This window comes from Chaetura pelagica, unplaced genomic scaffold (genome assembly GCF_000747805.2).
Source record: "Chaetura pelagica isolate M959 unplaced genomic scaffold, ChaPel_1.0 scaffold177, whole genome shotgun sequence".
Classification (NCBI taxonomy): Eukaryota; Metazoa; Chordata; class Aves; order Apodiformes; family Apodidae; genus Chaetura; species Chaetura pelagica.
Window position 1 is genome coordinate 247,892 of NW_009953803.1, and position 18,776 is coordinate 266,667.

Below are 18,776 nucleotides of genomic sequence, written 5' to 3' on the forward strand. Positions count from 1 at the left end.
TGTGCCTCAGCACCACATCTGCAGGGCTTTGTCATCCCTCCAGGGATGGGGACTCCACCCCTGCCCTGGGCAGCCTGGGCCAGGGCTGTTCAGACAATATGGTTTATACTTTTACTCTCTGAATAAACTTTTTTCAGAGCTCCATTTCACAGCAGCAGGAGTTTGGATACCCACTAGAGTAATTCAAGCACTCATCAAGCATTTTTGGTATCTTGATTAACCCTGGCAAAGGATTTATAAAGAGAACAGGAAAGCACTTGCTGTCAGTACTTGTGGTTTATTTATAAGACAAAGCATCTGTAAAGCTTCCGTAGGAAGTTGGAAATAAAACTGTGTAAGAGAAATTTACTTTCTGACATAATATTTCTATTACTTGTTTATTCCCTTGGGAGTTTGGTTAATTAAACTTAATTAACAGGATCATTTAATCAAGATCATCCAGTAGCCCTGATAGTTCCAGGAGAAAACATCATATGTTTGTAAATAAATATCAATTTCCAAATAAGTCATTAGAAGAAGAGTAAATAAATGGTGATTATTGGGCAGGAAGGAAACAAACCCATTTGCAGAGGCTCTGGACAGAGAGTGGGCATCCCAAAAATCAACTAAACCTTCAGCTCAGCTTGATGGACCCTGAGTGTGAGAGCAGGTCAGTGTCTGCAGTACAACAGCAGACCAGGGATTCACCTGTGTGTTCCCATCTTATTTCCAGCCACCCATCTCTGCAGAAGAAACCCAACACTGCCCTACACAACTGGGTAGCTGCGAGCAGTCCTGCCAGGAGCAGGGAGCTGGACCCCAGCCTCCTGAATGGGTCCCTTCCAGCTTGAGAGGCTCTAGGACTCTGCTGGCACGTGGTGAGCAGCACTGCCAGGGGCAGGTGGGCATCCTTCCTGCCTCCCTGCACTGCTCCTGCCACCAGAAGAGCCTCTGCCTGTGCCCAGCTCCAGCCCCGCTGACCCCACAGCCGCTCGGGCTGACGCAGCTGCCACCAGTGACTGTGCAGAAACCTCCCCCGGCACCAGTCTCCTATATAGGTCAGTGCTGAGGGCTGGCCACAGCTCTGCTGCTTCCTAGAAAGGGCTCCTGCAGGTTTCTCAGAACAGACTCGCACATCTCTTGGGGAGGAACCTGTAGTTTCATGCATTGCAAAATCTGGGAGGGGGGTTGGACGCTCAGGGCTGCACAAAACCTGCTGTGGTCCAAAGCTCAAGGCTCTTTTTTTCATGTACAGACACTAAACATGGAATGGGCCAAACTCTGAGAGGTATTTTGTTGAGGATAACCTGCACACTGTCCATGAAACCCTCCATAACGGGGCTCTCTTTCTGAGCCTCCTCTGCCACCAACACACAGTTGCTCTTACTCATCTGTTGCAGAAATGTGGAGCAAGGACTCTGTAAACCAGGATGTTTGTAAGAGAACTGGTCAACGTGAGGCACTAGCTGTGCATGAAATAAACCATGGAAAAATATGTAAATAAGATAACCATAGCTGAGCCTGCAGGACATGAGACATCTGAAAAAAAATGTCTTGAGATATTTCAACCTGGAATACTGTTCTGGTGCCCTCAGCAGGTGCCTACACAAGAGGATAAAAAGTTTCCTCGTTGCGGATGGTTTCCTCTGGAATGGAGAGAGCACACCTTGAGTTTACCAGGCAGCTTTCCTGGCCCTGGCTAACATAAAAAATAATTCATTAACTATTTGAGTCATAAAGCAGGGACAATTGTTCAGACCTCAGGTTTTTGTGCTCTTGAGAACACAAGGCATAAAGTGCAAAACTGAGGGAGGCAAATGGCCAGAACACACCAGCCTGAGGTGGCCAAGCAGCACAAACATCCACCAGGGTTGCCTGGTGCAGAGTATTTTTCTTTATTTATTTTATAATTTTTTTTCCCTTTTCTTTTTTGCTTCCTGCTTTCCATTCTATGAATGTGCAGACTCCCTTTGGGACACAGCAGCAGGCTGGGGAGATGTAAGCAATGACAGATACTTTGTCCTGCACATCCCTGGAAACATCAGTAAACACCTCTCTCTGGCCATGAAGGAGCCTTTCCCCATGAAGCACTTCCCCGGGGTGAAGGAGCTGACACCAGACAGCCACACTGTTTTTCCATCACCTCCTCAGAGCAGCTATTTGCTTACTCCTACCATCCAGATTAAATCCAATAAAGTAATCAGTAAAGTCATAGTCCTGGCATTTGTCTCGGATTATCAGCTCAGGGTTTACACTGGCTGATGTATTTTCTGGTAGTAGGATGGTGTGAGTAACTGCCTTGGGCTGGCCTGCTATAAATCACCCCCTGCATTTGAAATATTCTTACTAATACATTTTACACCTGTTGTTTTTCCTCCTGGGTCACTTATCCCTCTCTGCACAGTCTCCCCATCCTGCCTGAGCTTTCAGGCAGCCCTCAGCTCCCGCCGGCACAGCGAGTCCCTGCCTGGCCATGAAAATATGTCCTGAACGTTAAAAAAAGTCATCCTGAAGGACACATGACCATGACAGCTGCACTAAAAATCTTGGGAATTACCAGAGAAGTGTCATAGATTATTGTAGGAATGTGGAAGGAATTATTAAGCGTGGCTGAACTGTTAGTGAAATGATGAGGAAACTTTAGCTCATTGTTGGAAACTACCCCTCAGATGAAGTACATTGATACGGGGGAATGCTGAGGTAGCTGGATGAAAGCTGATTGATTGTATGATTCGATAATACCTTGACTTAGGAGATATGTTTTCCACTTCCCCTTCTAAATTTACATTTTTTTTTAAGACTTGTGCAAACTCACAAAGCTGTCTACAAAGTGCTCATCCCAGCGCACCCCCTGTCACAGGAGAACAGCAGGTTGTTAGAGCAGGGTCAGCATTTCAGGAGATGGATGTATCCAGGGAATTCAATAAAATGCATCCCAGAGATGGAGAAATGCAAAACTCTGTGTGACTTGGGCATATTTGGTAGCACAGAAGCTAAAGTGGAAAGGGGCATCCTGTTCCCTGACCTGGTTCTCAAGCACCTGCACCCAGGACAGGGAAGTGTTGCCAAAGATGCCCTTGACTGTGGTCTGGCCAGGACAGCAGCTCAGCCTGTCCAAGGGACAACCTGGCTCTAAAACATCTTGCTGTTTCCTGAGGGCAACAACAAACAAGCAAAGAGCAAAGTAGATCATGTCAAACATTATAGTTGGAATAAATAGTTTGCTCCTTGGATTTCTACATTTGTTAGTAGAAAAACATCCCTTGACATTTTTGCCTAGACTACATCACAGCTTCATAGCCAACTAGGAGAGACAGCTGACCTGACTGCATTTAGGGTATCACTGCTCAAAAGAGCAAGTAATACCCTAAATTCACCCTCAGCCTGCAAAGCTGTACCTAACTGCAAGGCTGGGAAGATCTGGTCTGGGTCAGACTCAGGATTTTCATCCGCAGCCTTGGATTAAAGAGCCAAGTCTCCCCAGCACCATTTCTGTCTGCAGGGTGTGTGCTGCTGCTGCCCCTGACAGCAGCTGGGCACAGGGAAATGCCCAGCAAAGGATGCCTTTGCCTGCCCAGGAGATGGATAGAACCTCACCCAGCACCCACAAGGGCTTTCTCAATAGCCCAGAACTTTTTCAGCCTTTAAACAATACAGGGAAAACTCCTGCTTGGTTCCAATCTCCCCTGGAGCCCAAACCCGGCTCAGTGCACGATGCCACAGCCACCCTGCCCAGGGGGAGGCTGATCCAGCACCTCAGCACCCATGGCTGACCTTCCTCTCATGCCAAAACTAGACAGCTGCTGTTATGAAATCTCATTTTTTAAACATTTGCAGATCAGCAGGATTCTGAGTCATTCTTCACTATATTTCCCCACTTTATAATCGTAATTGTCTTGTCCCTTCCACTGGCAGCTCTGGCCAGACTAAATGAAACTTGATTGCAAACTGCCTCGGTTCCTGTTCAAGGCTTGATTTTCTCAGGCAGTTGGGAAGTGCACCCTGAGACTGTCGTGCCTTTCCTAAGAGCCCCAACACCCTGGCACTGCTGGCCTGACTCACAGTCAAGCTCCAATATATTTCCTGAATTTAGAAATGTACATTTCACAGAATTCCCCTGAGGAACTACAAGGTGGCTACGGGAGCTTTAATAGAAATCTTTAAACATGTAAATGTCCAAGGGTTGAGCACTTTAACCCTAGTTTTCTGGGGGAGTCTGTACACTATCTTTACAAATTTTTGAAAGTGCTGAAGAATTCATATAAACCAGGATTTTGTTCTTCTGCATCTACATTTGTGTCCCTATTTGTCTATGAATAGATATTCTGTGGATACTCACTCCAGTATCTTCACTCGTGGGTACAGATCTACTCTTTACTCACACTCAGGAGTTCTGTAGCTCATCTTGGAAATGCACTGCAAAGGGGTTCAGGTCCAGGGTCTACAAAACTGCTCTGAATGTAGAAAGTGTGTAGACACTTACTCACTTGAATAACCAGCAGATTCCACTCTTCAGGTAAATCTTCCCCCCCTCCCCTTTAGTGACAGCGTGTTTGTGGTGAGATATTAATCATTTCCTCCCCAGCCATGTGTATATAAGAGGAGCCCAAGGCAGAGCCACACACAGTTCATTCAGCCCAAGTGCAGAGCTGAGGTGGTGATGCTGGTCCAGGTCCTGGCTGTGCTGAGCCTGGGGGTGCTGTGCAGCTCAGCCCCCCCCCCAGCAGCCAGACCCACCCGCACCGGGAAGCTCACGCCGCAGGAGGAGCAAGACAGGGTTTTGGTGGGGCTGATCATTAGAGAAGTCCTCCACGACATGGAGAAACTAAACTTGAATGCAGTAAGTTCCTCTCCTGTGAGAGGCTTTCACCTGGCTGCTCCTCCATCCCCAGGTCAGGTGGAAGTTGCTAACTTCTTTTTTCTCCTTGGCAGGTTCCCAGCGTTGTCACTGCCAACACTAAGGTAAGGAACTGCATCTCTTTCTTCTATCTATAACTATTGCCTCAAATCCCCTCATTCAGAAATATTTTTTCTTTTATTAGTATTATTATTTTTCACTTCACCACTTCGATAGCACTAAGGTCGCTCTAGAAACCCAGGGAAATGCAAAGTTACTGCAAGAGCCTACAGAAAGCTGCTGCCAGTGCTGATACCCTTCAGATGGCTCTCTCAGCAGGCAAACATCTTAACATGTGTGCTGACACCTTGAGAGCCTCAAAAATTTGCTCTGAACCCTTAGTTTTAGAACAGTAAAAAGCTGCTACTTCAATTTCATCTCATAGGGATCCATTCATTTCACTGAGCTCTGTTCTCCTGCAATCCAGTGAAAGAAAAAAATGAGCTTTTTTTGTGGAGGAGATGAGCAGCACAAGTGAGAAGTAGGAGCCCATCTCCTCTTCAAAGTGAGGAGGAGACAAACAGCATCAGTCCCTCTTATGTTCTAAGAGGAAAGCTGAAAATTCACACCCGCAGTAATAATGACTTGTATTTAATTAAGACAATTCTGATATAGTTTCAACAGAGACACAATAGCAAGAAACAAAGCCCTAACGCAGGGTTGACCTTCCTTTCTCTAGAGGAACAAACACCTTCAGTGTTGGAAACCTCTAAAGTTCACATCTCCAGCTTCTAGTGGCACCTGCGACTTCCCCTGAAGGCACTGGGAGGGTTTTTTGCCCCTGGTATCTGTCTAAATGAAAACTGTAGATTGACCCATGGTTTCCTAAATTTGATGTCCAGCAAATTGCTGAATACAAAACCAGGGGGCACATTGAAAATGCAGCTCTTAATTCCTGCAGGTTATTATTTTTCATAGGTATCTAAATTCCTGGGATAAAATGTAGCATTTAGGTGGTACCAAGGTGTCACAGAAGTGCTGGAATAACTCCTGGCTGTCCTTGCAGGTGGAGAGCTGCATGTACAGCCACCTGAAAACCTTTGCTGACACCCTGGCAGGTCTCGACAGGCCAAGCAGGTTCATTGCCAGGAAACTGAACCGAGTTCAGGAATACAAAAGCATCCTCCCCAAGGTGAGTCTGACCTTGCAGCCTTTGAGAGAACATTCTTCAGCAAAGGCTCCTCAAGAAGGGGACAAGACAGGCACTAATTTGGCTGAATTTGGCACTAGAAATCCCTTTATCTCGGAAAAGTAATAGAACCCAGAAGGATAGTATTGCCCACATTGTCAGTATTCTTCAGAAAATGGGTGTATCACAGAATCCCAGACTGGCTTGGGTTGGAAGGGACTTTAAAGACCATCTAGTTCCAACCCACTGCCATGGGGAGGGACACCTCTCACGAGATCAGGTTGCTCCAAGCCCCAAAAACATTTATCCAACAACATAGACTTAAATATCATATTTAAGTTACGTGGCTGAATGATGTTGTCTTTTTTTTTTTTTTTTAAAGGACATTGATGAGGAATGTAAGACTGTACAAGTAACGAGCCAGGTGTTCCTGGAGACACTGACCAATTTCTTGAGGCTGCTCTCAGAGAAAATTCAAACTGCCTAAAGTGAACAACTACACCAAAGCCAAGAAGAAAGGCAGAACCTGAACTCTGCTCCAAACAAAATGTGATTCAGTTATTAACTTATTCTCAGGGATATGATCATAGAATATTTATACAGAGACAGATAGGTGTGTGTATATATTTATTTTGTGCATAAATATATATGGGCTTTAAATATATATATAGGTATAAAAAGTGATGTTATGGGAGCAGCCATGTTCCCTGTAACAACTGACACATGCTGCTCTGTGAAAAGACAAATATTTAAAATATTTTTATAATATTATCTAATTTTAATATTCTAACTTATTTAACACTGATTTCTAAAGAAAGAGTAATATTATTTTTTTATTTATTTATTCTATTTATTTGGGGTTTTTATGGATATTTTGAGATATTTATTGTGATGAGATTGTATGTCACTAATTACTTGAAGAAACTGCTGTCTAAGGTGTGTGAGGCAGAGCTCTGTGGTTGGGGTTTGGGGTTTCCTGTCCCACTGCCTCCAGCAGCCAAAGACCAACCCCAGGGCTCAGCTCAGCATCACCCAAGAGCTCCTCACAAGGTGGGGAACAGGGACCACTGGTGCCATCCAGCACCTTCACCTCCCTGCTGGCTCCCAGCCCAGCCCGGGGCTGAAGAAGCTTCCCCTTGGCTGGGAGCTCCCATCTCTGCTCTCTCCCTGGGCATTCAGATCCTGGGAATAACTTGAACCACTACATGTCTGATTGCTGATGAAGCAGAGCCATGTGACCCAGATCCAACCAAATCCTGGACAGCAGGAACGCAAACAGGGCTCTGACAATCGTGTTTGCTTTTCCTCCAAGTTTACTCAGCTGATCCAAGGTGTTTCCCACACCTCAGGTGAGCTGAGTTGGACTGAGCTGAATCAGACAATACTTGTTTTTTAATGCTTTAAGTATCCATGGCTGTGGAGGGCACTCAGCAAGTGTGTACCCTTCTAAAACTATCACTTTAGATCGTGAAAGTTAATATTTAATAAAATAATATTCAAGAGGAATGTTATTGCCCGGGCTGATCTGTAATGACATGACATGTGTCGCCGACGCTGACACATCCATCAGTAAATGTTTGTAACTTTCCACAAACACGGATGGACCTTTAAAGAATAAACAAAGTTTCTTCCGGAGTCAAGTGACTTTTATTTGTGAAGTGTGAGAGTTTATGGAGGTGCCTGAGGGAGCTGAGTGCCACCCCCAGGTGGGATGGACACGGGGATGGGTGCCCTGCTCAGGGTGAGCACCTGGGCTCTGCCCTCACCGTCCTGGCACCTTCCCAGGGACCTGCAGCCCTCGTGCTCCAGCCCAGCCCCGGGCTCAGCTTTACTGATTTCTGCTGAAGTTTTTAGGATGAGTTGCCCTCCTGCAACTCGCCTGGAGTGTCCCCACCATGGTTGCAGCAGCCCAACAGCAAAACCGCTGCCGCTCACTGCAGCTGAGAAGCATTCCCTGCCTTCCCCAGCGTGGGATGCTCCCAGTGTGGAAAACTTGAGAAGAATCCACCTTCTTGCACAGGGTGGGGATAGAAGGGCAGGAATGAGCACCCAAATAGCTGGAGCCAAGCTCTGAGGGACCACACCCCCCGAGTGAGCAGGACCTCCAGGGGGGGGTTCCACTGGAGTCTGATGAGAGTCAGGAAACCTGTGAATGAAACCAATCTGAGAATTTGTTCACTAAAATCTAAGAAAGAGGGAGTGCATGTCGAGCTGGATTCCCTTAGAGCCAACCCAGCCCCTGCTCCTGAGCAGTCTCCTCAGCCCTGCAATAGCTCAAGGACTGATAAGAACAGCCCTGAGGAGACTCTTATTGCTGCTGAATTTCAAAGCTTTTCTCAGCAGCGACACGCTCCATTTTTCACGTACTTTATCTTAAATTACAGCTAAATATTTTACATTAACTTTTCAATTCACACTTGAGCTAAATGAATGGGAAGTCACGGAATCGTAGGCTGAAAAAGAGGAAAAAGTGAGAGTTTCAAGTAGGAAACATTAAGACAGTGTTGTCAGGACAGCAGTCCAGGAAACTCTGACCAAGAGACAAGAGGGAAAAGCGAAGCGTTAATAGCTCCAAGTCACCTCTGAGCTGGCTGCAGGCAAAGGCAGACAGAGCTGCTGTCTAGGGCTGCTGGGGGCAGAAAAAGGAGTCTGGCTGGCAGCTCTGATGCCTGGCAGGGTGCAGGCAGCGGGCACAGGCAGCAGGGTCCCAGATGCAGGTGATTGAGCCCCAAGGTGCAGTGCTGGCAGTGCCCTGCAGCCCAGCCCAGCCGAGGGGAAAAGCCCGTTCTGCTGGGTTTTCCAAGAGCCCTGACATCACCTCTGATCCCAGGCAGGATAACTGGAGTGCCAGTCATGCCAAGCAGAACCCTGCGGTGCAGACAGGAGGGAAGGGGATGCCCAGGTCCCAGCGGGAGGCACAGTCTCACTGCCAGCAGGGCTGCCTGGGCACGAGAACCACGACAGCCCCATCACCGCTCTCAGAGCGCCGATAAGGATCTTGCGTCGTCATAACCCAACAGGACACACCTGCCTTAACATCTGAGCTGAGCCGTGACCTGGACTCTCCAGGGCTGCTGCAGATGTGTCTGTATGGGAAGGAGATGGTTTGGTTAAAAATGAGTGTGGCATTTCTTACATCACCATCAGGAGAAGAGCCCCCTGCAGCTCTGCCAGCCCCGGGAGGGAGTGGGACAGGCAGGGGACAGTGCAGGAAGGTGTGTTTGGCAGAGGCTTGTTCTACTTTTAGAAGTGGTAGGTGTGAGTTATATTTAGCACTTCCCATTTGACAAGCAAACAATGATGCTCAGTAAAACCCTTATCCCTGCCCAGGTGGCAGCAAAGCAGACCCTCCAGCTGCCCAACCTCTGACAGGTGCTGACCCCATACCTAGACCTGCCCATGCCCATGGGGTCCACAGTGAGCCCTCCAAGGGTGGGAGAAGCCCATCCACCCCATGTAGGACCTGCCACAGTCTTCTGGCATCCCTCCAAATGCAGAAAGGTGGCAGCAGTCCTGTGCCTCCATTACATGCAGTGCTGCAGGGAGGTTTGCCCAGACACATTGGGCTCTGGGAGCACACAGGACACTCAGCTGCTCTTGAACAGACACCAGCACTTCAAGGCTGCATTCTGCAGTTGGGTCCAGGGGTGCCTCTCCTAGAGCTGCATTTCCTAGATGTGGATGTCTCTGGAAGAGCTTGTGGGCTCAGAAGCAGGTGGTGGGGCAGCCAGGAGGGAGCCAGGTCATCCAGCAACACCTGGGAGTGGCTGCCTCAGCTCCCTGCCAGAGCCCACCTCCCCCCACCCCTCCTTCATGCCAGTGCAGAACCAACAGAAAACAGCTTGGACCCAGAAACACTGCACCTGTGCTCCATCCTTCCTCTCCTGTTTGAGCACCATTTCTGTTGCCATTGTTTCCTCATCCTAAGGATAGGAGGGATGGAGAGCAGCTGTGGCATCACCCCCCGATCAGACACATCCAGGGATGGTGATGCCAGCAAGGCCAGATGCAGGCAGCCTCAGCTCCATCAGGTTGCAATCAATACCTAAATCTGGTTTACTCTACAAGGGTAATCCCCTGTTTTCCTCCTTGAAACATTTGATTACTCATTGTCTGTTGCTATTTTACTTCCTTTTTCATCTTAAATTCACATTAGTCACTTGTCAGGATTCACAAACTGTTTATTTTCTGCAGAACACAAACCCTTTTACCAGCTTTGGATCACTTTTCCTTTTTTTCTCATTTCTGCCTGATGTTTTGGCAACTGAAACATGAACTCTCCCTCTCTGGCCATCCCACCTTCAGAGCTCAAGTTCAGCTGGTCAGTGGGTGCGGCTTGAAAACTCCCATTACAGATTGTTTGGATTGATCATCTTGTGTTTCTCTCCAACTCGCTCGGTTTCAGACGGTGGCTGAGAAGGGGGTGAATCACCCTTCAGCTTTGCCAGACTCCCCTGGATGCTTCCCAACAGCCTCCAAAGCCACCACACGCATGCAAGAGGCACCAGCAGAAAGATGCCAGAGACATGAAGTCCTTGGCCGCTCTTGGGGCGCATGGAAGGTCCTTGGGGAGCTCCAATGGGATTGATGTCATAAACTCAAGCCCAGAGATGTCTTGCAATTTTATCCTCCATGGATGGGAAGAAACAAGAAGTCATTGATGGAATTTCTTTCAAAAAAACCAAGGGAAAAGTCTTTTATTTTCTCTGCTGCCAGGGCTGGAGGGTGAAGTGACCCTGTGGTAAATGGTGCTGGTCCCTGTGCTCTCACCCCCACCACGGGGGCTGGAGAGGGACAGGGGCTGCCTGCAAAATCCCTTAATCTCATTTCTTAGAGTTTAAGATGAAAATCCAGAACTACTTATCTGTGATGTTTCCTGAAAGGTAAGAAACTCATTGTGGATCTCCAGGATGAGTTCCCAGTGAGAAGGGAGATCTTCCCTGCTTCCCCAGAATTGGCAATCTACCAAAAAGTCTATGAGTTCTAAAGCTTCCAGACCCTGCAAAACCCCATCAGCCAGAGAGACTGTGGGAGAACCTCAGAAGACAAGGTCCTGCCCTCCAGGGCAGGAGGTCAGGAGGCTGAGATGTGCACGATGAGCTGGCTTTGGGCTCATTGTTGATCCCATCAGTCTATACAATTCTCCCCTGCTGCTGCCAAGGAAGGGCCCATGTGAGTCACAGACACTCTGTCTTTCTGTGAGTACCCCCAGAGGCAGCCATTCACGGGGAATACCTTTTGATTAATTAAAAAGCCTTTCAGTGCCCACAGACTAGTTTGAAACACAGCCTCTGCTCCTCCATCAGCCTGACTTGGAGTCCTGCTCCAAGGGCCACTTTCCAAAGCTGACAGCCCTCTGGCCAGACAGCTGGCCATGGACCAGCAACCACAGCCAGCACACGGAACGCCAAAGGAATGTCCTGGGGCTGGGGAGCTGAGCTGCACATCTGCTGCAGATGCCCCGGCCCAGCACAGTCACCAGAAACCATGATGTCTGTTTCCCCTGCTTCTGAGCAGCGTTTAAAATTACCCTGTGCCCGGAGAGGAGCATCGTTTCCTTCCTCCTGCAGAGCCAGACCACAGAGGTGCAGCACAGCTTAACTCCTTCCAGCCCCCAGCCACAGAGGCATCCAGGCTGCTGAGCACAGGGCGCTGTGCAGCGTTTCAGCCTCCCCCACGCACCATTCATTCCAACTGCAAGAGATGGAGAGAAGGGCCCAGGAGGGGAAGAGGGAGCCCGGGCTGTCTGAGGAGCCTGATGGTTTGGTCTGCTCAGAGGTGTAAGAGTGCAATTGCCAGCTGGAAACCTGGCTGGGGCAGATTTTTAGGGAGAAATAAGAACATTCTAAGGTTGCTCAAGAACGCGTGGATAGGAGGGTGACAGAAGAGTGAAGGGGATCTTCAGAGGAGTGAAAGTCAATCTTTTTGCATAGGAAGGGGATTAAGAAAATAACCTTAAGATGGTGTCACAAATAAGTAAAGCTACTTCCAAAAGCATCTGCTTTCCCTCTAATATGACAAGAAGCCTCACAAGAGATGCTCCAGCTGGCTGAACTTCCATTCAAATTATATATAGGCGGCAATGATCCTACAGTGATCACATACGTGGTGATGATCCAGAAGTTCTCCAGCAAACCCTTCACAGGGAGGGAGTTTTGCTCAGAAGCAGGGGTCTCTGTACCATCACTGTACTGAGGCTTCCCACCAGGATTTCTACTCTAACTCATACAGAGCACAGCTCCTAAAAACTAAGCCCATCAAAACCATCAGGCTTTGAAAAGTGAACATGATTTTCTGTTAGTTTCCAGTTGATTTTCTGTTATCTTTTCGGTTTCTCGGTTGATTTTCTGTTAGAGCTTTCAGTTAATTCCTAATGGGCCAGGCCATTCTCTGCTCATTAATTTAATTCTGCATCTGACCGGGAGGTGGGTATTTCAGAGGAGTGGAATCCTATCAGTTCATCTCGTTAGCGCGGATCCTCCTCAGATTTTTTGGCGGAGGTGGAGTTGGACGCAGATGCTGCTGGAAACTCCCTCCTGCCACCTCAGAGGTTATCCCCAAGGTGCAGAATAGAAAAGAAAGGTCAACCCTGATCCCACCATGAGGGGAGCAGAATGGTCAAGGCGGTTTCATCTCGGAGTATCTTCAAATGAGTCAGTGCGTGAGGGACCCGCTGCTCAGCGTACGTACATGACTACACCACAAGTTCCATCTTCCTTTCCGATTTTATCAGATCTTTCTTTCCACCCTGGCTGCAATCTAAGAATGTATTTGCATGTCATCAGTGGCTATAAAAAGAGTAAAGGGAACAAGGTGGAGTCCCAGCTTCACAGTTCTGTTTTTTCCAGCAGCAAAAGTCCATCCTGCCCACATCTTTCCCTCTCGCCCTCTCTGCAGGGACTCCCGTTTCTTCAGCCAGTTTTGAGACAAACACAAACTCCCTGATGCTCACCCAGAAGTTCAGTTGCAGCCCTACCTCCTCCTGCCTCTTCCCAGGGAAGAAGTTCTTCCCTGCAGTTTGACTCTGGCTACAACATTCAGTGCCAGCCTGTGCACTGATCCGTGCCACAAACACGCTCCGTGGCTTCCCTTTAAGCCCCACCAGACTCTGCCTGTCTTCACAGCCACAGATGCCAGGGGTGGCAAAGTCCCCACTTACTTTGGAGGCAGCAGAGATGGGAATGAGCATCCCAGTGTGGGGTGGAATTCTGCTTCCCAGGGTGTGTAATGCACAGTGCCACTGGGAGGGTCCACCCTGCTCCTGAACCTGTTACGATCAGAAGAGCAGGGTCTTCTTATCAGAGCAGAGCTGCCATCTGGTTGGATTGATGAAGGTCCTGGATGGCACAAGGTAAGGAGGGCTTTCCTGTGGGTGCTGCCCACTGAGGTAACACACCATGGTTAATCTCAGCTCTGGAGTAAAACCCATCTGCTAATTACAGGGAAGGACTGGGAATGTCAGGGTGACTCCAGCAAGGCAGCAGGACTACCCCAGTTCCTGCACCAGCAGAGCACAAGTGCACTGGAAGTGCTGCCAGGATGGTTTATCTAGCTCCTCAACACTGAGTTATGGGGAACTGCAGGGAAGATGTTTTACTCACCAAATTAATTACCAAAATGACTGAAAGCAAATAACTGAACAAGATGGGTCCCCAGGGGAGGGAGCTGCCCAGCAGCATCTCCTAGACCTGGTTTGTAGCTTACATGGTGGTGGCTTCTGATGCAACTAATGTCATACAGGGAACATGCTGGAGTTATACTACAAGTTTGGTGAAAGATCAGCTCAGGGACAAGTATGAAAATGCAACAGAGCTGTAGCAAAAGGAGCATCTGGGTTTTGTCACAGTGCAGCAGGAGCAGAGGCCAAGAGCAGCCCTGCTCTCCTCCCCAGCAGGCTCTGCAGGGCCAGGGGACAGGAGAGGGCTCTGCACACCCAGCACCCACTGTGGCTCTGGGATGAGCCTACCATGAGCTTGAGGAATCAATGAAGTAAAACCTCATTAGCCAAATTTCCACCTCCATCACCAAAACTTCCACCCCCATCACCCAAATTTCCATCCCCATCTCCTAGACTTCCCCCTCCATCACTCAGACTTTGATCTCCATCACGCAAATTTCCTGCGGATGAAGTATATGAAGCTACTGTCCTGACAGTTTCAGCCTCCTCAGGAGAGTGTGGAAAATGGGCAAATGCCCCATAAAGAGGAGTGAAGGAGCTGCTCTTCTGCCCCCACTGAGATCCTGAGCCATCCTTGCAGCCCTCAGCTTGGTCCCACTCCCCCCAACACACCACCAGCCTCACAAAAGTATCTCAAGGTCTCAGGAGGGCTCTCAAATTTGTCACCTATATGTGAACATGGAGTTATTCACATGGAATTCCTTCTGACAACCACACAGAACAAGGCAGGAGCATTAATTAATAAAGGCAAGAGTGTTATGTAATATAATTGCAATATTAAGCAGGGTAAATGTGCATGTAAAGATCTGAGAGACATTTTGGTAGCCCTGGTTTATCTTGCACCAACTTTTAGACAATATCTGCTCACAGAAATTCTTCAGCATCTGAGATCAGAATGGGCTCCACCACCCGAATTACGCAGCTCCCACTGCACCGATGGGGGAGCCCTTGGTTTAGAAGCGTGGAAGTTTCCTCAATCAGATAAGAAAGTAAGAGCTTCCATTCTACAGGTGACTACTCGCCCTCAGTTCAGGCATATTTGTGGTGAGATATTAATCATTTCCTTGCAACAGAGCAAGTATAAGAAGAAGCTGGGAGCCCCAGCCCCAGGAGGGAGCTCAGTGCTGTGACCATGATGCTGTGCCTGGCGGGACTGCTGCTGTCCTGGGGGGCTCTGTGCCTGGGGTCCCCCCTGCCCCCTGCTGCCTGCTCAGCCGACTCCCTCATCCAGGAAACCCTCCAACTGATCCAGACACGCACCTCTGAGGTAGCTGCATTTTCTTTGTGCCCCACTTTGGTGGTTTTATGGCCCCAGGAGCACCTGCTAACGAGGATTTTCTCCCTCTCTTCCAGGGCAACAGAGAAGTGCTGCTGGTAAGATGATTCTCTGGCTCGTGGTGGGATGTTGTGTGCTTGTGGTGCCTGGCTCGTGGGCTCCTTGGGGTGGAAAGGGAGAGAAGCTATGGTCAAAGCACCTTCAGGATCTCTGCAAGCTCTTCTGCTGTCAAGATGGGTCTTAGATGTGTGCTGAGAGGTGATGTACAGGGCTGGAACTGCAGCCAGGTGAATCCTCCTCCCTGCAGAGTTACCAGTGCAAAGTTACCTCCCTGAAGGGCCAGCAGTGGCAGGGCTGGTTCCTTACTCTGAGGTGTCCAAAGTGGCTAGATGGTACTGGCCTCGAGTTATTGTGCACCATTATTTCTAGTAGTAGGTGTTTTAATTGCATGAATGTGCTACAACCTGTGCCAGCAGCAGAGCACAGAAAAGGCAGAAATTACTAAACTTTGTTATTCCAGAATAACGTGCTGGAGGAGGAAAGGAACTTAACCACCTATCTGGAAAGATTTATCAAAGTCCTGAAAAACAGCAAAAAGTGGTCGAAGACAGTAATACCCCAGAACCTGCAGAAAATCCGGGATGCTGTGAAGTCATGCCCGGAGTGGATGGTACGTTGGGGTTGGATTGGCTGTTCTCTGCCTTGTGGTGTTGGGATGACTGGAAAAGACACTGTGGGCTTTGTCCTGGCTGTCCTGAGAACAAGTGCCTGCCCAAAGGCCGTGGCTGCCTCCTGGCTGAAGTCATGCCCGGAGTGGATGGTACGTTGGGGTTGGATTGGCTGTTCTCTGCCTTGTGGTGTTGGGATGACTGGAAAAGACACTGTGGGCTTTGTCCTGGCTGTCCTGAGAACAAGTGCCTGCCCAAAGGCCGTGGCTGCCTCCGGGCTGGGTGGCTGCAGGGGGCAGTTTGCAGCCAGCCCCTGGCACTTGGCTGTGTCCCTGGAGCCTCCTCTGCTCTGCCCCACGCTGCTCACCTCTTCCCAACGCCTCCGTGCTCAGGGAATGTCCACCCATTGGCAGAGGTGCCTAGTGCTGGTGGGATCCAGAGCCCCCAGGGGCTGCTCTTGCTGCAGGACAGCTGCAACTTGCCATCCTACCCCAACTCTGAACGTCTGTGGTCTTAAAATTAATTAATAAGAAAAAAAACCCAACCCAACCCAAAAGCAAACCCACGACCCTCTGGCAGGGAGCAGAATGCAACTTCCATGTCCAGATTCTGCTCTTGTAACTCTTCTCTTTTCTGTCTGCCCCCAAGGAACAGGACTGGGAGCCAATGGAAGAGAAGGATTTTTTCAGTAATTTGGAATATTTATTAAGGTTCCTGAATCACTATGCCCCTTCAGAGGACACGGGGTAGTCTTCAAAGAAGTCTGAAGCACTCCTGGTCCAGCCTGCAGGGAGATCTGAGCTTTGCATATCCTTGCTCATGTACCCTTACTTCAGTGAGCAAGGCTATTGGGAGATACTATTTATTCATATATCTTTTAATATTTATTTATTCTATTTATTTGTAGAATGGTAATTATTTATTTTCACGATGCAATAATTATTCACTTTAGGAAAATGCTATTTAATGCTGTGGGAGCTGGAGCTCTGTGGACCCAGCTTTGGATTTGCTGTCACTCTGTCTGTTGCACCCAGGGCTTGGTTCTGCATCACCCAAGTGCTCCCAAAGCCAGAGTAAAACCACTCTGTGGGATGGGTGTGAGCCCCATGGGTGCCACCCTTCACCTCCTCATCAGCTCTCACTTTTTAAATGATGCTTAAGTACTTCTATTAACTGAGGAACATTCCCATGCTCCTAAGGCAGGGACAACCATTCTAAAATGTGAAAATTGTGAAGTGCAAATTATGGGAACATGAGTGTTCTTACTGCTGTGTGCTGCCAACACCTCATGGATGTATTTTTTTACAGTTAAATATTTGGGAAATGTGTATGCAGAACTCTATGGAATGTAACCAAACTCTAACAGAATCTATGCAAAATAAATGTCTTGCACTAAAGTGTAAATCTTTATTTCATTTGTTTTTGATTTGGTGATGGTTTATGGTAACTTAAGAAATATTCCATCTAAAAAAGTTCAGATTGATCAAATCAGGGTCTTCTAGTGGTGAGGTTTTGAGAGTTTCAGGGCAGTTTCCATTCAGAAACACAAAAGCTGATTCTAGGTTTTATACATGATTGATATCCCTGTGTAAAACATCACCACAAGGTCCAAATCCACCTGAGACCACTTGTGTTTTCAAATGTGGGTAAAAGTAGCTCTTAAACAGTTGGGATTTTCTTTCTTTCTTTGCTCTCATTTCAAACATCTGACTGCAGCATCTCTCCTTTCCCACCCAGGGGGGGGATATTCTGACTTCAGGAAGATTCACCCATAGAGAAACAAGCAAACATTCAGCAAACAGCCACAAAACCCTCTTTGGGATTGGGAGGGGGGGGCAGGGGTCCCCCCAGTTGCACCCACATCCCCATGGGCTGTCAGTGCTGTTGGGCACACACCCTCCCCTTCCAAGGGGATTCTCCCAGCAGAATTTCACCTTCAAGAAGCAACCCTCTCCCAGCCCAACCTATTTTTGGAAGCATCACTGAGCACCTGAAGAAAATTTCCCTAGATGGGGTGATTCATGGAGAAGGGAGCAGAGAGTAGTGGTTGTGCAAGCCCAGGTGTGCCACAGGGATCCCCTGGGCACCCCCAGGAAAGGGCAGACCTGGAGCAGGGAAATCCATGCTGGAATCTGCAGGGATGACTTAAGGCAGCAAACAGGTTTGAAGAATTAGCTATTATTTTAAATAACAGCTGCAGAGGAGCTTCTTGAGGGTGGGGGGAGGTAGATGCAGCATCAGCCTGTGAGCAGGGAGGGGAAAAACCCAAACCCAGGGGAGGTTCAGTCACCACCTGCATCCTCCAAAGAGTCAAGAATAAAGCACCAACCTACACCTACAGAAACAGAGAGTGTAGAAAAGGAAGTTGAACATTTTTGTGGCTTTAAGTCAAAGCAGCTCATGCCATGAGTGGGTGGGAGGGTGACAGCAGCTACATCAGTGCTTTTGGGACAATGCCCACACTGCCCCTTGGGACAACCCCATGAGATATTCCAGCCCCATCTCCAGCACAGCCTGCTGAGAAGTTGGTCTTCTAGGGCAGTGATCAACCTCCAGCTCAAAGGCTGAGAGCTTTTTGGAGGGCTGGAGCACAATCCAACACACCACATCCCCAGCTGCTCTCGCTTGGATCTGGTTGCAGACGACAGAGGCAGTTCTGACCTTCCAAGGAGGAGAAAAAAGCCAGGAAAGGGGCCATGACCTGTGGGATGGGAGAGCAAAGCACAGCAAAAGGCTGAGTTTGCCTCCAAAGCATCTGTTAGCACAAATCTGAGGCAGATAGAGCAGGGGACCAGGAGATGCTGTGGGGCATCCCTCGTGGCGGGGAGGGAAGGTGGGTAAAGGGTTCTGTTTGATTAAGCTGAACCCTCATCATCCTCAGCAGGTGCCCGGGGACAGGCAGACACAGCCTCAGCAGACACTCCCTGCCCCGCAGCTTGCTAAAATGCAAATCCTAATAAAATCCTTGTCACCGGGTCACTTCTCCCGGGCATCTCCTGGGGAGCATGGCAGGGTGGGCAGGTCCTGGGGACCATGGCAGGGCAGGCAGGTCCTGGGGAGCATCACAGGGCAGGCAGGTGCTGTGGCTGCGCACAGCGCGGAGGCTCCGCAGGGCAGTGTCCCGGGGAGCGGCTGCAGCCGCGGGGCTG

At 48.8% G+C, this 18,776-nt stretch overlaps 1 protein-coding gene across 1 annotated transcript in view; it reads left to right on the forward strand.

Annotated features, from left to right (window-relative positions):
* The first annotated feature begins 4,795 nt into the window (after positions 1 to 4,795).
* The window catches only part of LOC104391886, a 22,706-nt gene continuing 8,725 nt past the window's right edge, over positions 4,796 to 18,776 (forward strand). The window contains exons 1-5 of the mRNA XM_010001235.1: positions 4,796 to 4,819; positions 4,912 to 4,941; positions 5,883 to 6,008; positions 15,480 to 15,629; positions 16,276 to 16,373. Of these exons, the coding sequence (XP_009999537.1) occupies positions 4,796 to 4,819; positions 4,912 to 4,941; positions 5,883 to 6,008; positions 15,480 to 15,629; positions 16,276 to 16,373 (428 nt within the window). The remainder of the gene's footprint in view (positions 4,820 to 4,911; positions 4,942 to 5,882; positions 6,009 to 15,479; positions 15,630 to 16,275; positions 16,374 to 18,776) is intronic.